Genomic DNA, 17058 nt, shown 5'->3' with positions numbered 1-17058 from the left:
AGACCAAGGTGTTCAAGGAATGAGGAATCGGCCTGTCCTTGTGGGGGCTGCTCTCCTCCTTAAAGGAGCAGGCTTGGTGTTGGTGTTACATGTTGGCCTATGTTTGGAACCTTTGCTGGACAGCAAAAGTCCTGCCCCTTTCTACGCACAAGCTTCATGCCTGAGTGTGCAAAGAGCAGGTAACAGACAAGTAGGGCCAATGGAACTTTGGAGGAACTAGGCGGGAGGATGATAGAAGTTTGAGATGTTTCTCCAAAGGCTGCCATCCTGCTAGCAAGTCCTTTCTAGGAGCTCTAAGCAATCAGGAAGAGTAGGGAAGCAAACAAGTTGTAGGCCCTTTGCTTCTTCAAAGGTCTTGTCCTCAAACTGCATAACATGAAAGGTGTCCACCCAGAGGGGCAAGCAGTAGTTCTGGTGTCGTAGATTCTTATTGTATCTAATGACATGTCCAAGTTGGAGAGAATACCAGCAATTTGAGCAAAGCCCTCTTGTCCTCAGAGGCACAATTCTACAGGTGTGTATGTTTGCATTATTAATTGCACATTATTAGTACAAGGGCCTCGCAGCAAGGCATTTAGGCAACATCAACTTCTCTTGACCTGTCATTTAAGTAAAGGGTAACTTCAAAAGTAGTAACAAGCTTAATGGGTTGATTTTTTAAAAATAATTAGTACTTGTTTTCTACTCCAAAGTCTTAGAAAACACTTTGCACATTTGGAAACATACGCTATTGACCAGGAGGCAGAGAAACACATTTCTTAATGTGCCCTTCACGATGCACACATGAATCCTCATACTTTTGTGCATGATTTACAGTGGCCAGGTTCTTACAGGCTTTCAGTAATTGAAGAATAAGCATCTATTGGTCTTTGTTTGCTGTCTGCATCCCTCTTGTTTGTTAGGGGGGTTGGATCCCTAGAGGGCCTGTGTTCCTCTTCCCCTTAGCAACGCTGACTCAGGGAGAAGGCATGCATGCAATGGAGGCAGTCAACTGCTAAGCACTGGCTTTGCCAAAGAGCAGGGGCTTCTCCTGCCGAGAGAGAGGAAGCCCCGTCTGTTTACTCAGCGTATTGTTCCCAGCTCTTCTTCCAAGCCTCCCTTCCAGTTCCTGCTTTGGTTTGGGAAATTCCTTGCTGCTAGCTACCCCTTTCTCCCTCTTCCTCTCTCCCCACCCCTGCCTCCTCCGCCCCCAGTTCAATCTATTTGCAACTACAACGCTCAATTTCTCACCTTTGCTCTCCCGGCTGCATCCCATGCAACCAAATATGCCTTGTTTTTTTCTTCCAGCCATCTGTTTATTAAATAAGAAATGCACTGCTGTGCGTTCTCAATAAAGAGAACATGCAGTATTACACAAGAGTGAAATTCTGGGTGATGTAGTGTTGTATCGAGATGTGTCAGTATATTGCCTGAGTGCTGAATTACTAAATTAACAGTGAAATCCTAAGCAGAGTTACCCCAGTCTAAGCGCAGTGATTTCAATGGACTTAAACTGTAACTCTGCTTAGGATTTCACTGTAAATGTAGGACTCAACAGGAGATGGATTTAAAAGGGATTGGCATCATTTGTTGTTTTATTACAGCAGACTCATGAATAGAGGGAATGAATAGGAAGAATTCTTCTCTTCTGCTGTCCAGCTTTGGTTTTAGGGTGTAGCTTATGGCTTATTTTGGTTATTCTAAAAGAATTGTGCATTTGGTATCTAGGTGTGTGCGAGAGAGCGAGACTTGTGGGAAGAAAATTATAGTGATTCCGCAAAGTGGATAAAAAGGCAGCTTAGCAACGTAAACTGATAGTTGTTTATGAAGTTCTTTTAAACAGTTTTAAGGAATTCTCATCTCATGGGGTCACTTCATATTTTTAAATTCATCACACATTGGAATTCTATACTTAATATGTAGCAAAGGGTATCCTCCCCACGTTGTGAACTGCATCTGCTTCCCTGCCCCAGCTTATAGACGCCATTTTTGCCCTTCCTCATGAATAAAAGCATTAAATCAGTAAAACGCCCTAAAAATATAAAACATGAACCCAATGAACACAATTTGACATGTGGGTATCTTTCCTGCCTTGCCCTGCCCTGCCCAAATTATTGTTTTTATGTTTGTATGTGTATTTTGGCTTTGGTTTTAATTGTTTAAATGTTGGGGGGGGGGTTAATGGCTTTTAAGATGTGATTTTAATGTATATGTTTTTAATCTGTTAGCCACCTTTGGTGACCCTGATGAGGGAAGAAAGGCAGGGTATAAATCTTATAAGTAAATAAATATATAAGTACACTTTTTAGGGAACTGTGCCTGGAATTTCTCGGTTAAATGTATACTCAACTCTAACTTTGCCTCGAGATAAGGTTTGCAATGGCCTAGTATGTGCTGCCATGTGTATATTTAGGCACTATATGTGAAAAGAAATTCTAAAGATTAAGGTATGAAAATGTTCACAGACTATAGAACAAGGATAGTAAATCGCAGTGTGGCTGTGAGATTCCTTAAGTGACCTTTCCAGGTGCACAGCTGCAGAGATGGGGCTGGATTTTCCACCAGAGAATATTCAGCCGAGGAAAGTGTTGCAATGGTAACAAAACTTGAAGATGGAAAAGTAAGAGAGACTCAAGTTTGGAATGCAAAGGAGTCCTCATGACAGTCAAAGACATGGCTTCTTTTTACCCAAGCGGGGTCTGAGATGTTCATAGATACCTAAATAGAAAAGAGTCCAGTAGCACCTTTAAGACTAACCAAATTTACTGTAGCATAAGCTTTCGAGAATCACAGTTCTCTCCGTCAGATGCAAATTTGGTTAGTCTTAAAGGTGCTACTGGACTCTTTTCTATTTTGCTACTACAGACTAACACGGCTAACTCCTCTGGATCTATAGATTCCTAAGGATCCCCTGATATTCACGGACCAATTTCTGAGAGAATGGAGCTGCATGGAGGGGAGGTCAGTTAAAAATCCATTTCATGAACAGAAGTTCACATTGAGTTTCTCAGGCGTAACCCCCAGTGTGTCGTCGTAGCAGGCAGTTTCCCAAGTAGATGCCAAGCGAAGAAAAATAAGCTGGTTGGGTAAGATCCCACTGCTGCTTTCTTGTGTGAGTAGAAAGGTGCTTCCATTTCCAAGACAAGTGAGTTTTGCCAATCCCTTTTTCCTTATGACACACCCTACATTATTCCAAAAGTCTCCCCAAACCTAAGGAATGGTTTTGCGGAAATAAAAATTGGTGGCGGTCTCTATTGCTTGCAGCTCTTCAGATCAAAACCTTGCAGGCTTTTTTAAAAAAAATGCAATGCTACATTGAAAATATGTTTGAGTTGTCAAAGGCATGGACTCTTAATTGAATATTTATGCTCCATCATGTATCGGCAAAGCACAGTCAAGTTTGTGAAGCAAAATAATTGGCAGCGGCACATTTGCCGTATGTCTCCCGACCGTTTTTCTTCCCCCTGCACTTCCTCCTCACCGGCATTTGCTGGTTTATTTGTTTTCCGATGACAATATTGTGGTGCAAAAGGCAGAGTCGTTTAAGTAATTGGATGTTATCTTCAAGGAGCTAAATAAACGAAGGTGTTTTGTGCTACATTTGTGTCACCCATACGCAGAATTTGAAATGGGGCACAGTTTCCATTATTTGCATTAAAAGATGCTTAGAGTTCATTGATGGTAGAGATGCACATCGAAGCCAGGAAATTGATGGTGCTGTTTCGTCAGGCTTTAATGCATCATCACTTCTCTGGCATAGAGGAGGCGGCAGTGTGATTATTTGCATCCAGTTATATCAGGCCTTTGTTATGAGCGAGGCTTTAAATGTCTGACAGTAACCGGTTGAAAGGGGAAAAAAGGGATTTGGTTTTTACAAAGTATTGCCTGGTCTAATTAACTGTGTTTCAACCTGTTAGCAATAATGGTCACTATTTGGAACCCACTGTGACTTGGACCTCTGCTGTTGTTTTGAACAGCGTTTGTTTGGAATTGTGGTCCTGAAACAAATTCTCAGCAATTGATACGTCCTCGGAGATGCAACATGTTTTTCAGGGCTGTATCAGCTGTGGTCATGTTTGACCATTTGGATGTGTTAGCCTTCAGACACTTTGACATCCTAGGTAAATACATTAGGAAAATTTGAATGACAGTAAATGAGTCAACGGATCTTCGTTCTTCCCCCCCCCCCCTTTTTTTCCTCTTAAGACCACAGCAACTGTGATTTAGTAAGAGGCACCGAGGAAAGAAAAGTTAACCATAAAAGAAAGAAAGAAAAACATTTAGTAGCAGAGGTTGAGTTGCACATACCGTCCCTTTCTAGAGACAGGCCTTTTTGCTGATTAGTTGCTCTTCCTCTCATTTCCCTCATTCTTATCCAACTGATTTATTTAAAGGTATATTCACACTGGCCCAAATGAAGTGCTGGGCTGCCTCCTTTCTGCTTATTGCAGACTGCGCCAATAATTCATTTTTTAGCTCATTAACTAAGAGGGGATATGAGCAGCAGTCCTCAGGGGGATCGGAACAAGGCAAAGTGATCGAGTGCTGACAACTCTGCTCTTGGACTGGCCTTCCATTGGGAAAAAGAAATCTGAACCAAGATCCGCTGTGGATTCCAGAAGTGAGGAGGTGCAATACCCTTTGTGTGCCTTGATTCCTGGGGACTTTGAATCTGGTGCCCTCCAGGAAATGCCTCAAGATTTCAATGTAATACACTGTACTGCTACCCTTGATCATTTTTACAAAATAGTCAGGCAGAACTAGTTCTCCTGTTAGCTGTGTGCAGTAAGGAGCTCTTCAGTTAAATTTTACCATCCGGAAGCCACACCCAGCTATTAACGTTATTCATTCTTGTGTTAAAGCATTTGAACCCTGTCTAACAGAGGGAGAAGAGTTACATAAACGGTCCTAGCTAATTGTTCACGTGTAAAGAATAAAGCCCAGCCCACAATTCTCGCCAAAGCTCAATAGCCACAGCAAAAGCGTTGCCTCCAGAAATACAATCACCATCCTTAAACAACCGAACGGACACTCTTCATGATTAAACATGAATGAAAAGCCCTTTGAGGAAGAAATGTCTTGCAAGTTCTCTGAAAGGACAGTAAAGATGAGGCCTACCATACCGTCTTAGGCAGGCTGTTCCAAAGGGCTTGACCCTCTTTCTCAGAGTTGTTCCACAGTGCCATCCTGCAGAGTTGCAGCCTTCTAAACCCATTGATTTCACTGGATTTAGAAGAGTGTAGCTCTGTTTAGGAGTGCACTGTAAGGCTCCTTAGCTGATCATATGAGGGTAGCTTTACCCCATCTAAACCGTGTCCGTTACTGACACTTCTCAGCTCTGCCTTGTCAGTTTCAGCTTGTTCCCTCCCCTCTGCAGCACCACCTCCTGGCAATGATCAGAGAGAGAGAGAGATGCTTCCAGAGGCTTAGAGCCAAGCTACAAGTGACGCCTTACCCAGGTTGGACACTTGTCAGCTTCCCTCAAGTTTTGATGGGAAATGGAGGCGTCCTGGTCTTGCAGCTTGGGTCTCCATTACAGCTGCAAGACCAGGACGCCTACATTTCCCATCAAAACTTGAGGGAAGCTGACAAGTGTACAACCTGTGTCAGGCGTCACTTGTAGCTTGGCTCTGAGTTACAGGAATGTAGACCTGATCACTAGAACAATGACACCCAATTGTGGATATCCGTCAAAGGATGCATGTCAGTATTTAACAGCACAAGTGAGATCAGGGCTCCAGTGGGACTCCACGGTTTAGAGGCCATATGTTTGTCTCTGCATCTCTCCAGGTGTTACCAGATAAGAAAGACTGAAATAAACAGGGAATGTTAGCAGGCAGACCCATACATTTTTCTAATTAATGCGATAGGCGGCAGTATTTAAAACTGTGCTAGAATTCTTGCTTGACAGCACACCTTTATTAAACGTCTCTAGGAAATAGCTAGCAGACCTGGTATGTTTCCTTAGATGACTCCTTCTGTCTTGTTTTCTGGAATCCACCTTCGCAGCATTCCCCATCACTTCCCCTTTCCCCCCAAGTTGTCTTAGTTTTGACAGACCAGTTTTGCTCAGAGCACTGCATCTTACCTTCTGTGAACCACTCTTTCTTTCACACACACACGCCACCTTTTCTGTACTAACTGGATCCATAATAGTGTGGGGCAGCCAAGCCTCGTGAGTAAAGATGGGCCCGAACCACATTACGAACCTCAAAAACCCATGAAAATGGCGATTGCGCGATCATGACCCAGCGGTCCGTAATTGTCCACGGCCAACGAACCAGCGTCCGGGAGAGGCTGCTGTCTGGCTCTGGGACCAAGATCAGTCGGCACCTCGGCTGAGGGCTCACATTGATTATTGATCAGAGCCTGATCAGGTCAGGTCTATGGGAGTAGTGGGCTAGGGCTCTAGTCCCTCCTTCCCTCTGGTGGCCAGACCCACCACCTCCTCCCCGTGCTCGCCAGGCCCGGTGGCCGCCAGCATCACCCACCATTCCTGTATTGCTGGGAACACCAACGCGCTCCACTTTGGCCTCCACGAACCGGTTCGGCAACAGGAGATGTTCGTTGCGGTTCACGAATTCAGGATCGTCGTCTGTACTGAACCATGATCCGCTGGTTCGTTAATTTTTTTTGGTTCGTGCCCATGTCTACTCGTGAGACTCTGAGGAGCACAGAAGCCACAGCTGCACTCCCCCCCCCTCATTCTCTGGCTGTTTTGTGGGATCTGCCCCTCTGATACTGGTGGCATCTTAAAAGAGCTGGAACTTGGCCCCAGGGCAGCCAGCAGGGCACAGCACAGCCCTAGAGCTGCCAATGAGACTGTATGCAGATGTTGACTTTTGCCCAATAGGTAGGTCCAGGCCTGGTTCCAGATATTTTCCTATGTATGGTAGACTTGGACTCTAGATGCCAGAGTCCAGGGCTACTGCCCATTATTTAGAGTGCACATGCCCCAGCTGTTTAGAGGTGTGCCTACTCTTTAAACTTTAAATGGACATTATTTTTAAGGTGGGTAGGCCTGGCCTCCAGAGTTCAGAGACCAGATCTTCCCATTGAAAATAACTTTAAGTAGCATAATTATATTCTATCATTATTATGCAATTGTGGCCATGTTAGTTTTCATAGAATATAATATTTAGAAAATCCAGTTGTACTTTTTGGACTAATACTTTTGTTGCAACATGTTAAGTTTTCATAAGTTTTTACCTTCCTTGTCAAATGTTAGTGGGCCTCATTAGTATATAGTTCACAGTGCCATGACTATCTGATGAAGAAGGCAAGAACCATACATCGCACCCCTATGCAGGTCAGGGCTTACATGTGTAAAGTGCCGTCAAGTCGCAGCTGACTTATAGTGATCCCATAGGGTTTTCAAGGCAAGAGATGTTCAGAGGTGGTTTGCCATTATCTGCTTCTGCAGAGCAACCGGGGACTTCCTTAGTGGTCTCTCATCCAAGTACTAACCAGGGCCAACCCTGTTTAGCTTCCGAGATCTGATGAGATTGGGGTAGATTGGACCATCGAGATCAGGGCAGTGGGCTTAGACTGGAGTAACTGCACAGGATTGCACTGTATTAATTAATCCAAAAGGTGTAACTGGAAGGGCTTCTGTTTTTTACTCTGTGGGGTCTCCCCGCACCCAGATCAAATGGAACAACCAGTGCTTGTGGGACTGCAGCCTCGCATTCCACTCCACTCATTGAGCGTCCCGAATAATACCGACCGATCCCATGAATATCCCTCTTTAGAATGGCTCAAATAATAAGAAAATCTTGTTTCCTCCATTAGCAGAAACAGGCGCTGATTTTAGCCTGGCATTTTAGGTTCAGTTTCACCCAGGGCTGCAGCCCACCCCCTCCCAATTGTTGACAATGTTCATGTTTCAGCCCCACCATGAAGCTTTTGCTCACTCCGTTCTCTTCTCCTTACCCCAACCATCCTTTTAGCCTGGTCCCTCCATGTCCCTGCCTCCAGATCTCTTGCTTTTCATTGTATTTCTGGATTTGTATAACATGCGTGACTTCTTGGGAGCGCTGCATTTTTGAAATCTGCCCTTTCTTGCTTTTTGCTCTCTTGCTCTATGTATTAAAGGTTGGTTTTGTTCAGTTGAAGGTTTTTCTCTCACACACACACACAACCTCTTCCCAAATACCTGTGTGTACACAGCCCCAGGATCCCAAACCAGAATTAGAAGGTGTAAAGGCCAAAAAAAAAAAAAGTATCCTTGTGGCTTCTTAGCAACCGTGTCCCAATGTAACCTATACAGGGTGCCCTTCCACGTGTGGAAGCGAATTCTCGCGAACAAATCAGCCATGGCTCTGTAGAGTATTGCATGAGAAACGGGGGCAAAATGCTGTTCAACTCACACAGGAGCTATTTCAGGAATTTGAACTGGGTCTGTCCCAGCCACTGATTTTGTGACACGATAGCTTAAAATTGTGTTTTGCTCCTTTGCACCGAGAGCAACTGGCCCTAATGCCACTTCCTTCTCCTCCATTTTCTTTTCCAGCTGCTGAATCTCTGGCAGGCAGCAAAAAGGCTCAATCTTTATCTGCAGTCGCAGGTCCTAACACTTTCTGCTAGGAAATGTTGTTCCTTTGTGTTCCCAGACTTAGCAACCAAGCTTCTTCCGCTACTGCTGTTGCTGCATGCAAAAAAAATATGAAATAAAATGGATCCTGGTTGCACCGATCCTAACTCCTGTGGTTAAACCCTCCATCTTGAAGCCTTTAGTATTAGTATAATTTTGTCTTGGTCTTCTGTGCTCAGTTTGGCAAGATCTTCATCAGTTTCTGTCATTTTCTTTTTGAATATTAAAGGCCACTATCCTAAAAACACTTTCCTGAGCGTAAGTTCTGCTGAATAGACCTGAGTAGGCTTCTGAGTAGACCTGCTTAGGATTGCTTGTCTACAGAGGGGATCTATTTAAGATGTTTAAGAAATAATAATAATCATTTCTTTAATTAGTCCTAATAGAGAAGACATAATATATTTTTCCTGCTTGGATTACAGCTAACGAAGAGAACTGTGATTCTCGAAAGCTTATACTACAGTAAAGTTGGTTAGTCTTAAAGGTGCTACTGGACTCTTTTCTATTCTACGCTAATTTTAAGACACTCTGGTGAACATCTCTGCGTATGTCCTTTCTCTAACCCAATATTACAGTGGATGCCAATCTCACAGGCGATCATTTAGTTCTTTGAAATCAAAGTTCTCCAAACTATCCAAATTTATGATAGTCTTTTCATTATTCTTATATACATTAGGAGGAGGTCTTGTTTTGATGAGTACACAAATTCCTTCTCAGGTACAGTCAATTTTGCAAAGCACACGGGTATAGCAAGTTTTGCATAAAGTATAGAGAAAGGTTATGCTAAGGTCACCCTCTGCTCCCCAGGAAGTGATGCAAAACTAATCCAGATTTACTTTGTAAAGGACCTGTTTACATAAGCATTTGAAATCAGATTAAGGTTAACCTGACACTACATTACTGGGAATGGGTTAAGCATTGTTGAAAAACCTCAAAAGACCATTTCTTTTTGTGCTTGAAGGAGTAAGCCCTAAGCATTACCACACTAACTTGCTTGATGCTGAAGTGGCTTTCAGTTTAAAGGCATTATGGCAATGATTGAGTGTCCAAGGACATCTTCCAAAGTAAACTCACCCCTGGTCAATGCACTGCAAGTATACCTCCAGTAGGGTTCTTATGGAATGTTGTGAAATGTACTCTTAATGGTTACTATGTACAGTTTGCTTTTTATTCTGCATTTACTGGATGAGAAACCTATGATGGAAACTGGAGAGTTCAGATAATATCAGTCATTGACTCGTCATAACCCTTTCCATGGGATGTTTTCAGCTTCCCAATAGAATGCATGAAATGGAGCTAGAAATACAGACATTCATTGAGAAGGCCATGGCATTATACTAATTCATCAGTTCTATGAAAAAGAAACGAAATGTCCACTTTTTTAAAAAGGACCCTTTTTAGCTGTCATATGTTTTCAAGCTAATTCACCTCTGAAGGCAGAACCAGTGTCTTTTTTCCTCTTTTAAATGCTACATGAAGTAGATCTTTGTATTGGTATATTAATCACATTACTGTCTTGCATTTTAAGTAGGTAAAAGGTAAAGGTAGTCCCCTGTGCAAGCACAGTCATTACTGACCCATGGGGGGATGTCGCATCACAGCGTTTTCTTGGCAGACTTTTGATACGGGTGGTTTGCCATTGCCTTCCCCAGTCATCTACACTTTACCCCCAGGAAACTGGATACTCATTTTACCGACCTCAGAAGGATGGGGGATAACTAACAACCTTGAGCCGGCTACTTGAACCCGGCTTCCGCCAGGATCGAACTCATGTTGTGAGCAGAGCTTGGGCTGCAGTACTGCAGCTTACCACTCTGCACCATGGGGCTGCTCTTGTATTTTAAGTACAGTAAAACAAACTATGAAGCTTTCTACATAACTTTCAGAAGTATACATTTTTTATTTACCTCCACTCTCCACCTCTGTAAGGATATCCACTGCTGGCGTTGTGAGTGGGGAAGCTCTGTGCATAGAGTCGACCATTCTGGAAGAGTCTCTTGTGCCAGATGTAGAATTGGTCATTGGCCACTGCTTTTCAGATGGATGCCCAGCAAAATCTAGATACTTTTTCCTTCTATTCCAACTGTATTATTGCATAGGGTGTGAAGTGTTTTATTTCATATATTTATATGAGATGCTTCAGTTACATCTTAACCGTGTAATATTTTCATAATCTAGGAGGGAAAAAATTGTAGGGGAACTTTTGTAAAATGGGGAATACATTTACTATCGTAATATCAATACAGATTAGTAGCGTACCTCTGGTTTTGAGGCAAGTGCGGAAGGCCCTTCTGGGCCACCCGTTCTTTATCAACCCTGGTGGGTTCCAAAAACGGAGTGACCTGTTGTTAATAGCAATGAGAACTTTAATCAGGCAAGGAAAGGGCTATGAAGCAATAACTGGGTCTTTAACTAGGCCTTTTGTGCTTGCTGGTAAGAAGTGAGAATGCACCGGTTGCACGCTTTTCTTACCAGGACTCTCCTAACACAGTCAACAGCAAGTCTCTATTTTGAGATTCAGTTTGGTAACAAAATCAAAAAAGAGTCCAGTAGCACCTTTAAGACTAACCAACTTGATTGTAGCATAAGCTTTCGAGAATCACAGCTCTCTTCATCAGATGCAATCTGACAAAGAGAACTGTGATTCTCGAAAGCTTATGCTACAATAAAGTTGGTTAGTCTTAAAGGTGCTACTGGACTCTTTTTTGATTTTGCTACTACAGACTAACACGGCTAACTCCTGTGGATCTATGAGTTTGGTAACAGGACTCCACGAAGTTCTTTCCTCCAACTTCTTGGGTCCCTGCTGCTGCTCACAGCCCTGTTCTTGGATGTAGTGCTTTGTCTGGCCTCGTTTTTCACTCCCCCGCCCCTTCTCTCCTTCACTCAGGAAAAAAGCAGTTGTTTCTTAAGGCAAAGGCTGTTGGGAGATGTAGTCCGTCAGAAATTTCATGACATTATAGCTCCTGTAGTGACTTGTATGCAGAGACGGTTATTTCTGATAAGCTGTGCATGGCCCATGTTCATATTCTTATCTCCGGGCTTCGTAAATCTGCTCCGGTGCTGTAACATCTACTCCACTTGTGTCTCAAATGTCATGGAAAGCGGAACATTCCCTCTGCTGCAATACTGTTTCCCTTCCATTTTACCCAAGTCCATGTAACATTCTGATGATAATGGACACAATGAAGCAAAACATTCTTTTAAAAAATGCTAATATTAAAAATGTTTATCTTTCTAGTCCAACCAATATGTATTATATTAGTCCAAATAATCTGCAGTGGGTAGTTACTTTGCATGTGCTCGTGCGTCACTGGAAAATGATGTCATCTTCCAGCGACAGAAACATACAGGGGCATTTGGGTTGCATGCCGCTCAGGTGGAGGGCGTGTGGTCAGCCAGTTCCACACCCCTCCCTCCCACTGGCCAAGCGAACAGTGGCAGGGGCAGCACCTTAGGGGCAGGAGATTACTCACCCCCCCCCCCACCCCAACAGGGGACTGTCAGCTGTACTGCAGAACTAGGTCGTTCTTGTGTTTCAGAGGCCCAGGAGAAGGATGGACGGGCTGGCCCCGGTTGACGTCTGTGTTTGCTTTTCTAGGGAAGAAAAAGAGCACTGGATCCGGGCGAAATATGAGCAGAAGCTTTTCCTTGCTCCGCTGCATGGCTTAGAGCTTTCCTTGGGTCAGCACTTGCTACGAGCAACGGCAGAGGAGGACTTGCGGACTGTCATCTTGCTTCTGGCACACGGGTCACGAGAAGAAGTGAACGAAACCTGTGGAGATGGGGACGGGCGTTCCGCCTTACATTTGGCTTGCAGAAAAGGAAACGTCGTGTTGGTGCAGCTCTTGATTTGGGTAAGCCCTGCTCCGTGGAGTGGGTCACGCGGCCTTAGATCGATCATCACTATGTGGTAGCCATTCTGATGCTTTAATTTAGGGGGGGCGGGGTTAAATAAAGGATGGTTCCGGAATTCTGTAGATGACTGGATCTGCCAAGCGAGCCTGACTCAAACCCAAAATGTATTTTCACTTATTAACATATTATCTTATTAACTTTCACTTATTAATTTATTATCCAAAAGCCTAATAATTGCTATCAGCTCAATACTGGTGCAAAAGTATTTTGTAAAGAAAAATCTTTAAGAGACTTCACTTAGCATTTGGGATGACAACGCTGGGAGCTCGCCTGCCAGTTTGAAATGGACTGCGGGAAGCCCAGACTTAAGATGCCACATAACAAAGGAGGGGGGAAAGGACCCCACGGGAGATCATATACTCTACTCCGTATATATAACTTGTAACATTTAAAGTGCTGATTCATAAGACTCTATCACAGTTCATACAAGCAATGTTACAGTCTTACACTACATAATAATCCTGATTATTATTAACACTTTAAATGTTACAAGCAGAGTATATTTTCTCCCATGGGATCCTTTTTTCCCTCCTTTGCTACGTGGCTTTGTATTTCGGGAGAGCCATTGTTTGTCGCGGCAGAGTTAGGATGCGGCAGATGGATCCACAGTTGAGCTACTCCAGCGTCAAAACCCAGAGCAAGGAGCTTGTGTGATGTTCATCTCAGCTCTGCATAGGTCTGTTTTTCTGCATATGGCCTGTTTATTGCTGGCCCTAAATGATGGCGGAATTAGAAATGCCGTGTGTTCTTTCCCACAGTATGGCGTCGATGTTATGGCCCGAGATGCCCATGGGAACGGAGCCTTGGCCTATGCCCGGCAAGCCACAAGCCAAGAATGCGTTGACGTCCTCCTGCAGTATGGCTGTCCAGATGAGCGTTTTGTTCTCATGGCCACTCCCAATTTGTCCAGGAAGAACACTAACAGGAACAACAGCAGCGCTACCAGAATGCCCTCCATCATCTGAAGGATTTGGTGCTCCTCTTGCAGCATGACTAACATTCAGAGCCTCCTATTATGCATAACCTTCACAGCTGAGGTCTGTGAGTCTATAAAATATGCCTTCTCCTTTTTTCCTCTCCAGTCCTCCCTTTCTCCAGGGGGAACCAGTTTGCCTGGATATTGTAAAGAGACCAGAAGGAGAAAAGAGGATTGCAGAAATCGTTTTTAATAAAAAGATCCTGAACGATGAAACTGTGAAAAGGGGAGGGTAAGACAAAGAGAGATCATGGATTCACTAATTATAGCACATGGTCAGGGCCCATTGGACTGGATGTCTTGCCGACAGGGGCTCAGGCCGGTATTGCATGAGAGTTATTGGACAGGAACGGCAGGCGGAAGGGAAGAGACCAGAAATTGTAACTTTTCATAACTGACAGTTAAGCACATCGGTACATTTCACCTCTACCAAACTGAACACTTGGATTTCATTCTCTTTTCCCGAGGAGCTTGACGGCATAAATCAGGAGCAAGCACAGAGTTTGTCAGGTTTGAAGCTCCTATGATGGTATGTGTCAAATCAGTTGTAGCTAATCTGTCCAGGGAGAATACTGGCTTCATTACACTTCTATAGTTGAGTTCTTCCAGCATTACTGCTGTTTAATAGAACATGATTAGTCATCACGGAGAAAAAAGCATATTAGCTGAGGAGGTAGTTACAGGGCACGCTTCGGTGATTGCTTGGATGTGATTGCAATATTCTTAGAAGCATCCGATTATCTCAGACATGTTCTTTCAAGCCCTTGGAGTCCTCCTTTCTAAATTCACTGTCATAATTTAGTATCTGTTTAATTTTTCAGCCCAAAGAGAGGAAATCAGTTGCTGAGTATTATTTGACTCTAGCCTCCTCCATGTAAAAAACAAGATGGAAAAAAATAAATAAGAATAGCTATGAAATGCAAAAAGGAGTAACGAACACTACTAAGAAAAAAAATATTTCACATACGTTTTTGAATGGAATCGCGTAAAACTTTAATTTTTTTTTTTTTTTAGTCATGGCAAATACTTTTTGTCACTTTCGCCGAGGTGAAAGTGTTCCGTTTTGGCCATTCATGTGTTGCATTGCCTAAGTTATACTGATTTTGTATTGTGTCTTTAGGTTCTATGTATGTGAAAATCTATTGGGATTTTTAAATGTTCATAAATATGTATTGATTTTTTTTTGTAAGGCAAATACACTTTTGTTAATTTATAAACTGTAATTGATGTGAAATAATGTGCAGATAGTTAGGATCTAAGGGATTACGGATCATAGTGATAGATCATGAAAACATTCCCACCAGAGAAATAGATTTTTATTCCTTCGATGAAGAGCGTATCTGACAAAAATGTTGGCACGTGTTTACAGTGCAAGGAAATATGGTTTGGGAGAACGGGCCATTGTCTTCCAGAAGCACAAACATCTTTTACTGTATGTTTTGTGATGCTGCTGTGAATGGTGACGGGGCATTGTATGCAAGAATCAGGGTGCTTTGAGGGGGGGGGGCTGTCTAATTTTAGCCTGAGGTTCCTCCTCTTCGAAGTATTCACGGCTTGTTGTACTCCGAAATGCATCTTTGTGGAATGAGCTGACTGCTGGGAAGAGCTTTTGGACGTTATTGTAAATGCCAGTTACAGCTTCAATATTTCAGTCGCACGGAACTGCTTCCTTTGTGGGCTGCGCCTTTAGTTCTGAATTGCTAGGCATGGAGAAGGAGGAAGGGTATGTTGCAGAGGATGAATATTTGCTAAAAACTGAGCTAAAGTATAGATAGCCATGAAGAATTCTTTTAAGCAAATTAGGTGCGAGTGAAACTGTTCTTTTTTCTTTTCTGTCTGCCTGCCTTTAACAACCCTGTGGTATTTTACTACTTGGGGCTATACCTTTCTCATGAAAGAAAAATAAATGGGAAAAAAATAAAGCATGGACTTAAATGTATATTGAGAAGACTGGATGCACAACTTTTGAAGTGTTCTCTGGAGGAATCTCACCTGGGATACCTACCAAGACAGAGAAGTCTCAAGGGCACAAACTCCAGTACATCAGATGATCTGACTTTCCTGGCCTTGTATTTGCACGTATTTGGCTCTGTTCGCATTTAAAGAAACGGCAGAGCTCTTTCCTTTTCCTGGTAATTTTAGGGCATGGATTGGCATTTGTGGCTTTGAAGGTATTGAAGCATCTACTAATTTTAACGTAGTCGCTTCGTTGTCTTTGAAGCGAGCCAGCTTTCCTTTCTTCCGTTTTAACAGTCTTGTTGCCATCTTGATGGGAACGCAAAGCAGGAGATTTTACACTTTGGGATGAGGGGAGGTACATTGAACTTATTTGGACATATTCCTAATGTTTTCATCTTGGCAGGTCAGTGAAGTAAGAGTCTTTTAGAGAGAGCCAGGTACCTTCTCTTGACTTGGTTTGGAGTATTCTGAAATAAAATTTCAGTGAAGCACCTGCTGCCTGGTATGGTGAGACTGATAAGAGCTCGTTTCATTTGGTCCTGAACTTTGGTGAGTGACACAACAGTTTGTGTTTGCCCTCCCTGGTTGTCATTGCACAACACTTTTTGAAGATCAGCTTTCAGGCTGGAAATATTTCTGAATGCTTTCTGAATATTTCTGAATGTTTCAAACTCCCTTGTGCTCTCTTTCACTGAATTTAGCTGATTTTATAGTCACCTGTTAATAATCACAGACACATTTTTGTGACATGAGATACTGAAGGCTGTTGAAAATAAGGTCCCCAAGGCCCAGTTTTAAAAGTGACGTCCACGCGTAACAAGTTACATTCCACCATATTTATGTAAGTCCATTGTAAAACTCTTAAAATTTTATTTGCTTTGAACAATATTTATGGTAGTGATATACTTCAGGGGTCAGAGAAAGTGTAACAGGTTTTGCAAGTCTTTCATTGTAGGGTAGCCAAGTTGTTATCATTGTGGCTTGGACTAACAGTGCTTTGCTAGACCGATTGGTAAGAGCAGACTGTGTCTGTGTTCTGATGCCTAGTGCAGTAGTTGAGCTGTCTGAGTGCTTACCTCTAGAGGGGAAATGTTCAAGGCCGTTTTCACACTGCTTACCTTCCCTCGGAACGACCCGGAACATTGTGCAAAAAACGTGGAAGATCGCGTTTTCTCGCACGAGATTTGCGTGACGTTGTGCAAATCTCGAGCGAGAAAACGCGATCTTCCACGTTTTTTGCACGATGTTCTGGGTCGTTCCAACAGAAGGTAAGCAGTGTGAAAACAGCCCAGGCGTCCACCCACATCTAAGCATTTGTTCAGAAAGAAGGAGCAGTTCACTTGTATGTGAGTGATACAGTAGTGTTCTGGGCTATTTGAACAGATGTAGTGTTTTACTGGCATATGTATCTTGTACTGTTTGTAACCACTTATTCCTTCCTCACCTCCCCATGGGAATATACACCGTAAGGAATATTAATTAGCAAGATTTATATAACTGACATCTTAGAAGTTGTATAGCATTTACACATGTAAGGTACTGCAAACATTGCTTTGATTTTGTTCTTCACCAACAAACTGAAAGTGATAAAATCACCAGAGTTATACCCTTCTCAGCCCATTGACGTCGATGG

General features: G+C 43.0%; 1 protein-coding gene across 3 annotated transcripts in view; it reads left to right on the top strand.

Annotated features, from left to right (window-relative positions):
- Positions 1-16565, top strand: part of AGAP1 (ArfGAP with GTPase domain, ankyrin repeat and PH domain 1) — a 411275-nt gene extending 394710 nt beyond the window's left edge. For all 3 annotated transcript variants that reach the window (XM_054974599.1, XM_054974592.1, XM_054974609.1), the window contains 2 exons: positions 12174-12429; positions 13249-16565. In XM_054974599.1, the coding sequence (XP_054830574.1) occupies positions 12174-12429; positions 13249-13455 (463 nt within the window). In that variant the 3' untranslated portion in view covers positions 13456-16565. The remainder of the gene's footprint in view (positions 1-12173; positions 12430-13248) is intronic.
- The last annotated feature ends 493 nt before the right edge of the window (positions 16566-17058 follow it).

Source organism: Eublepharis macularius, chromosome 1, assembly GCF_028583425.1.
Source record: "Eublepharis macularius isolate TG4126 chromosome 1, MPM_Emac_v1.0, whole genome shotgun sequence".
Lineage (NCBI taxonomy): Eukaryota > Metazoa > Chordata > Lepidosauria > Squamata > Eublepharidae > Eublepharis > Eublepharis macularius.
The sequence above is the reverse complement of the archived record's forward strand: the minus strand, read 5'-3'. Positions and strand labels throughout refer to the sequence as shown.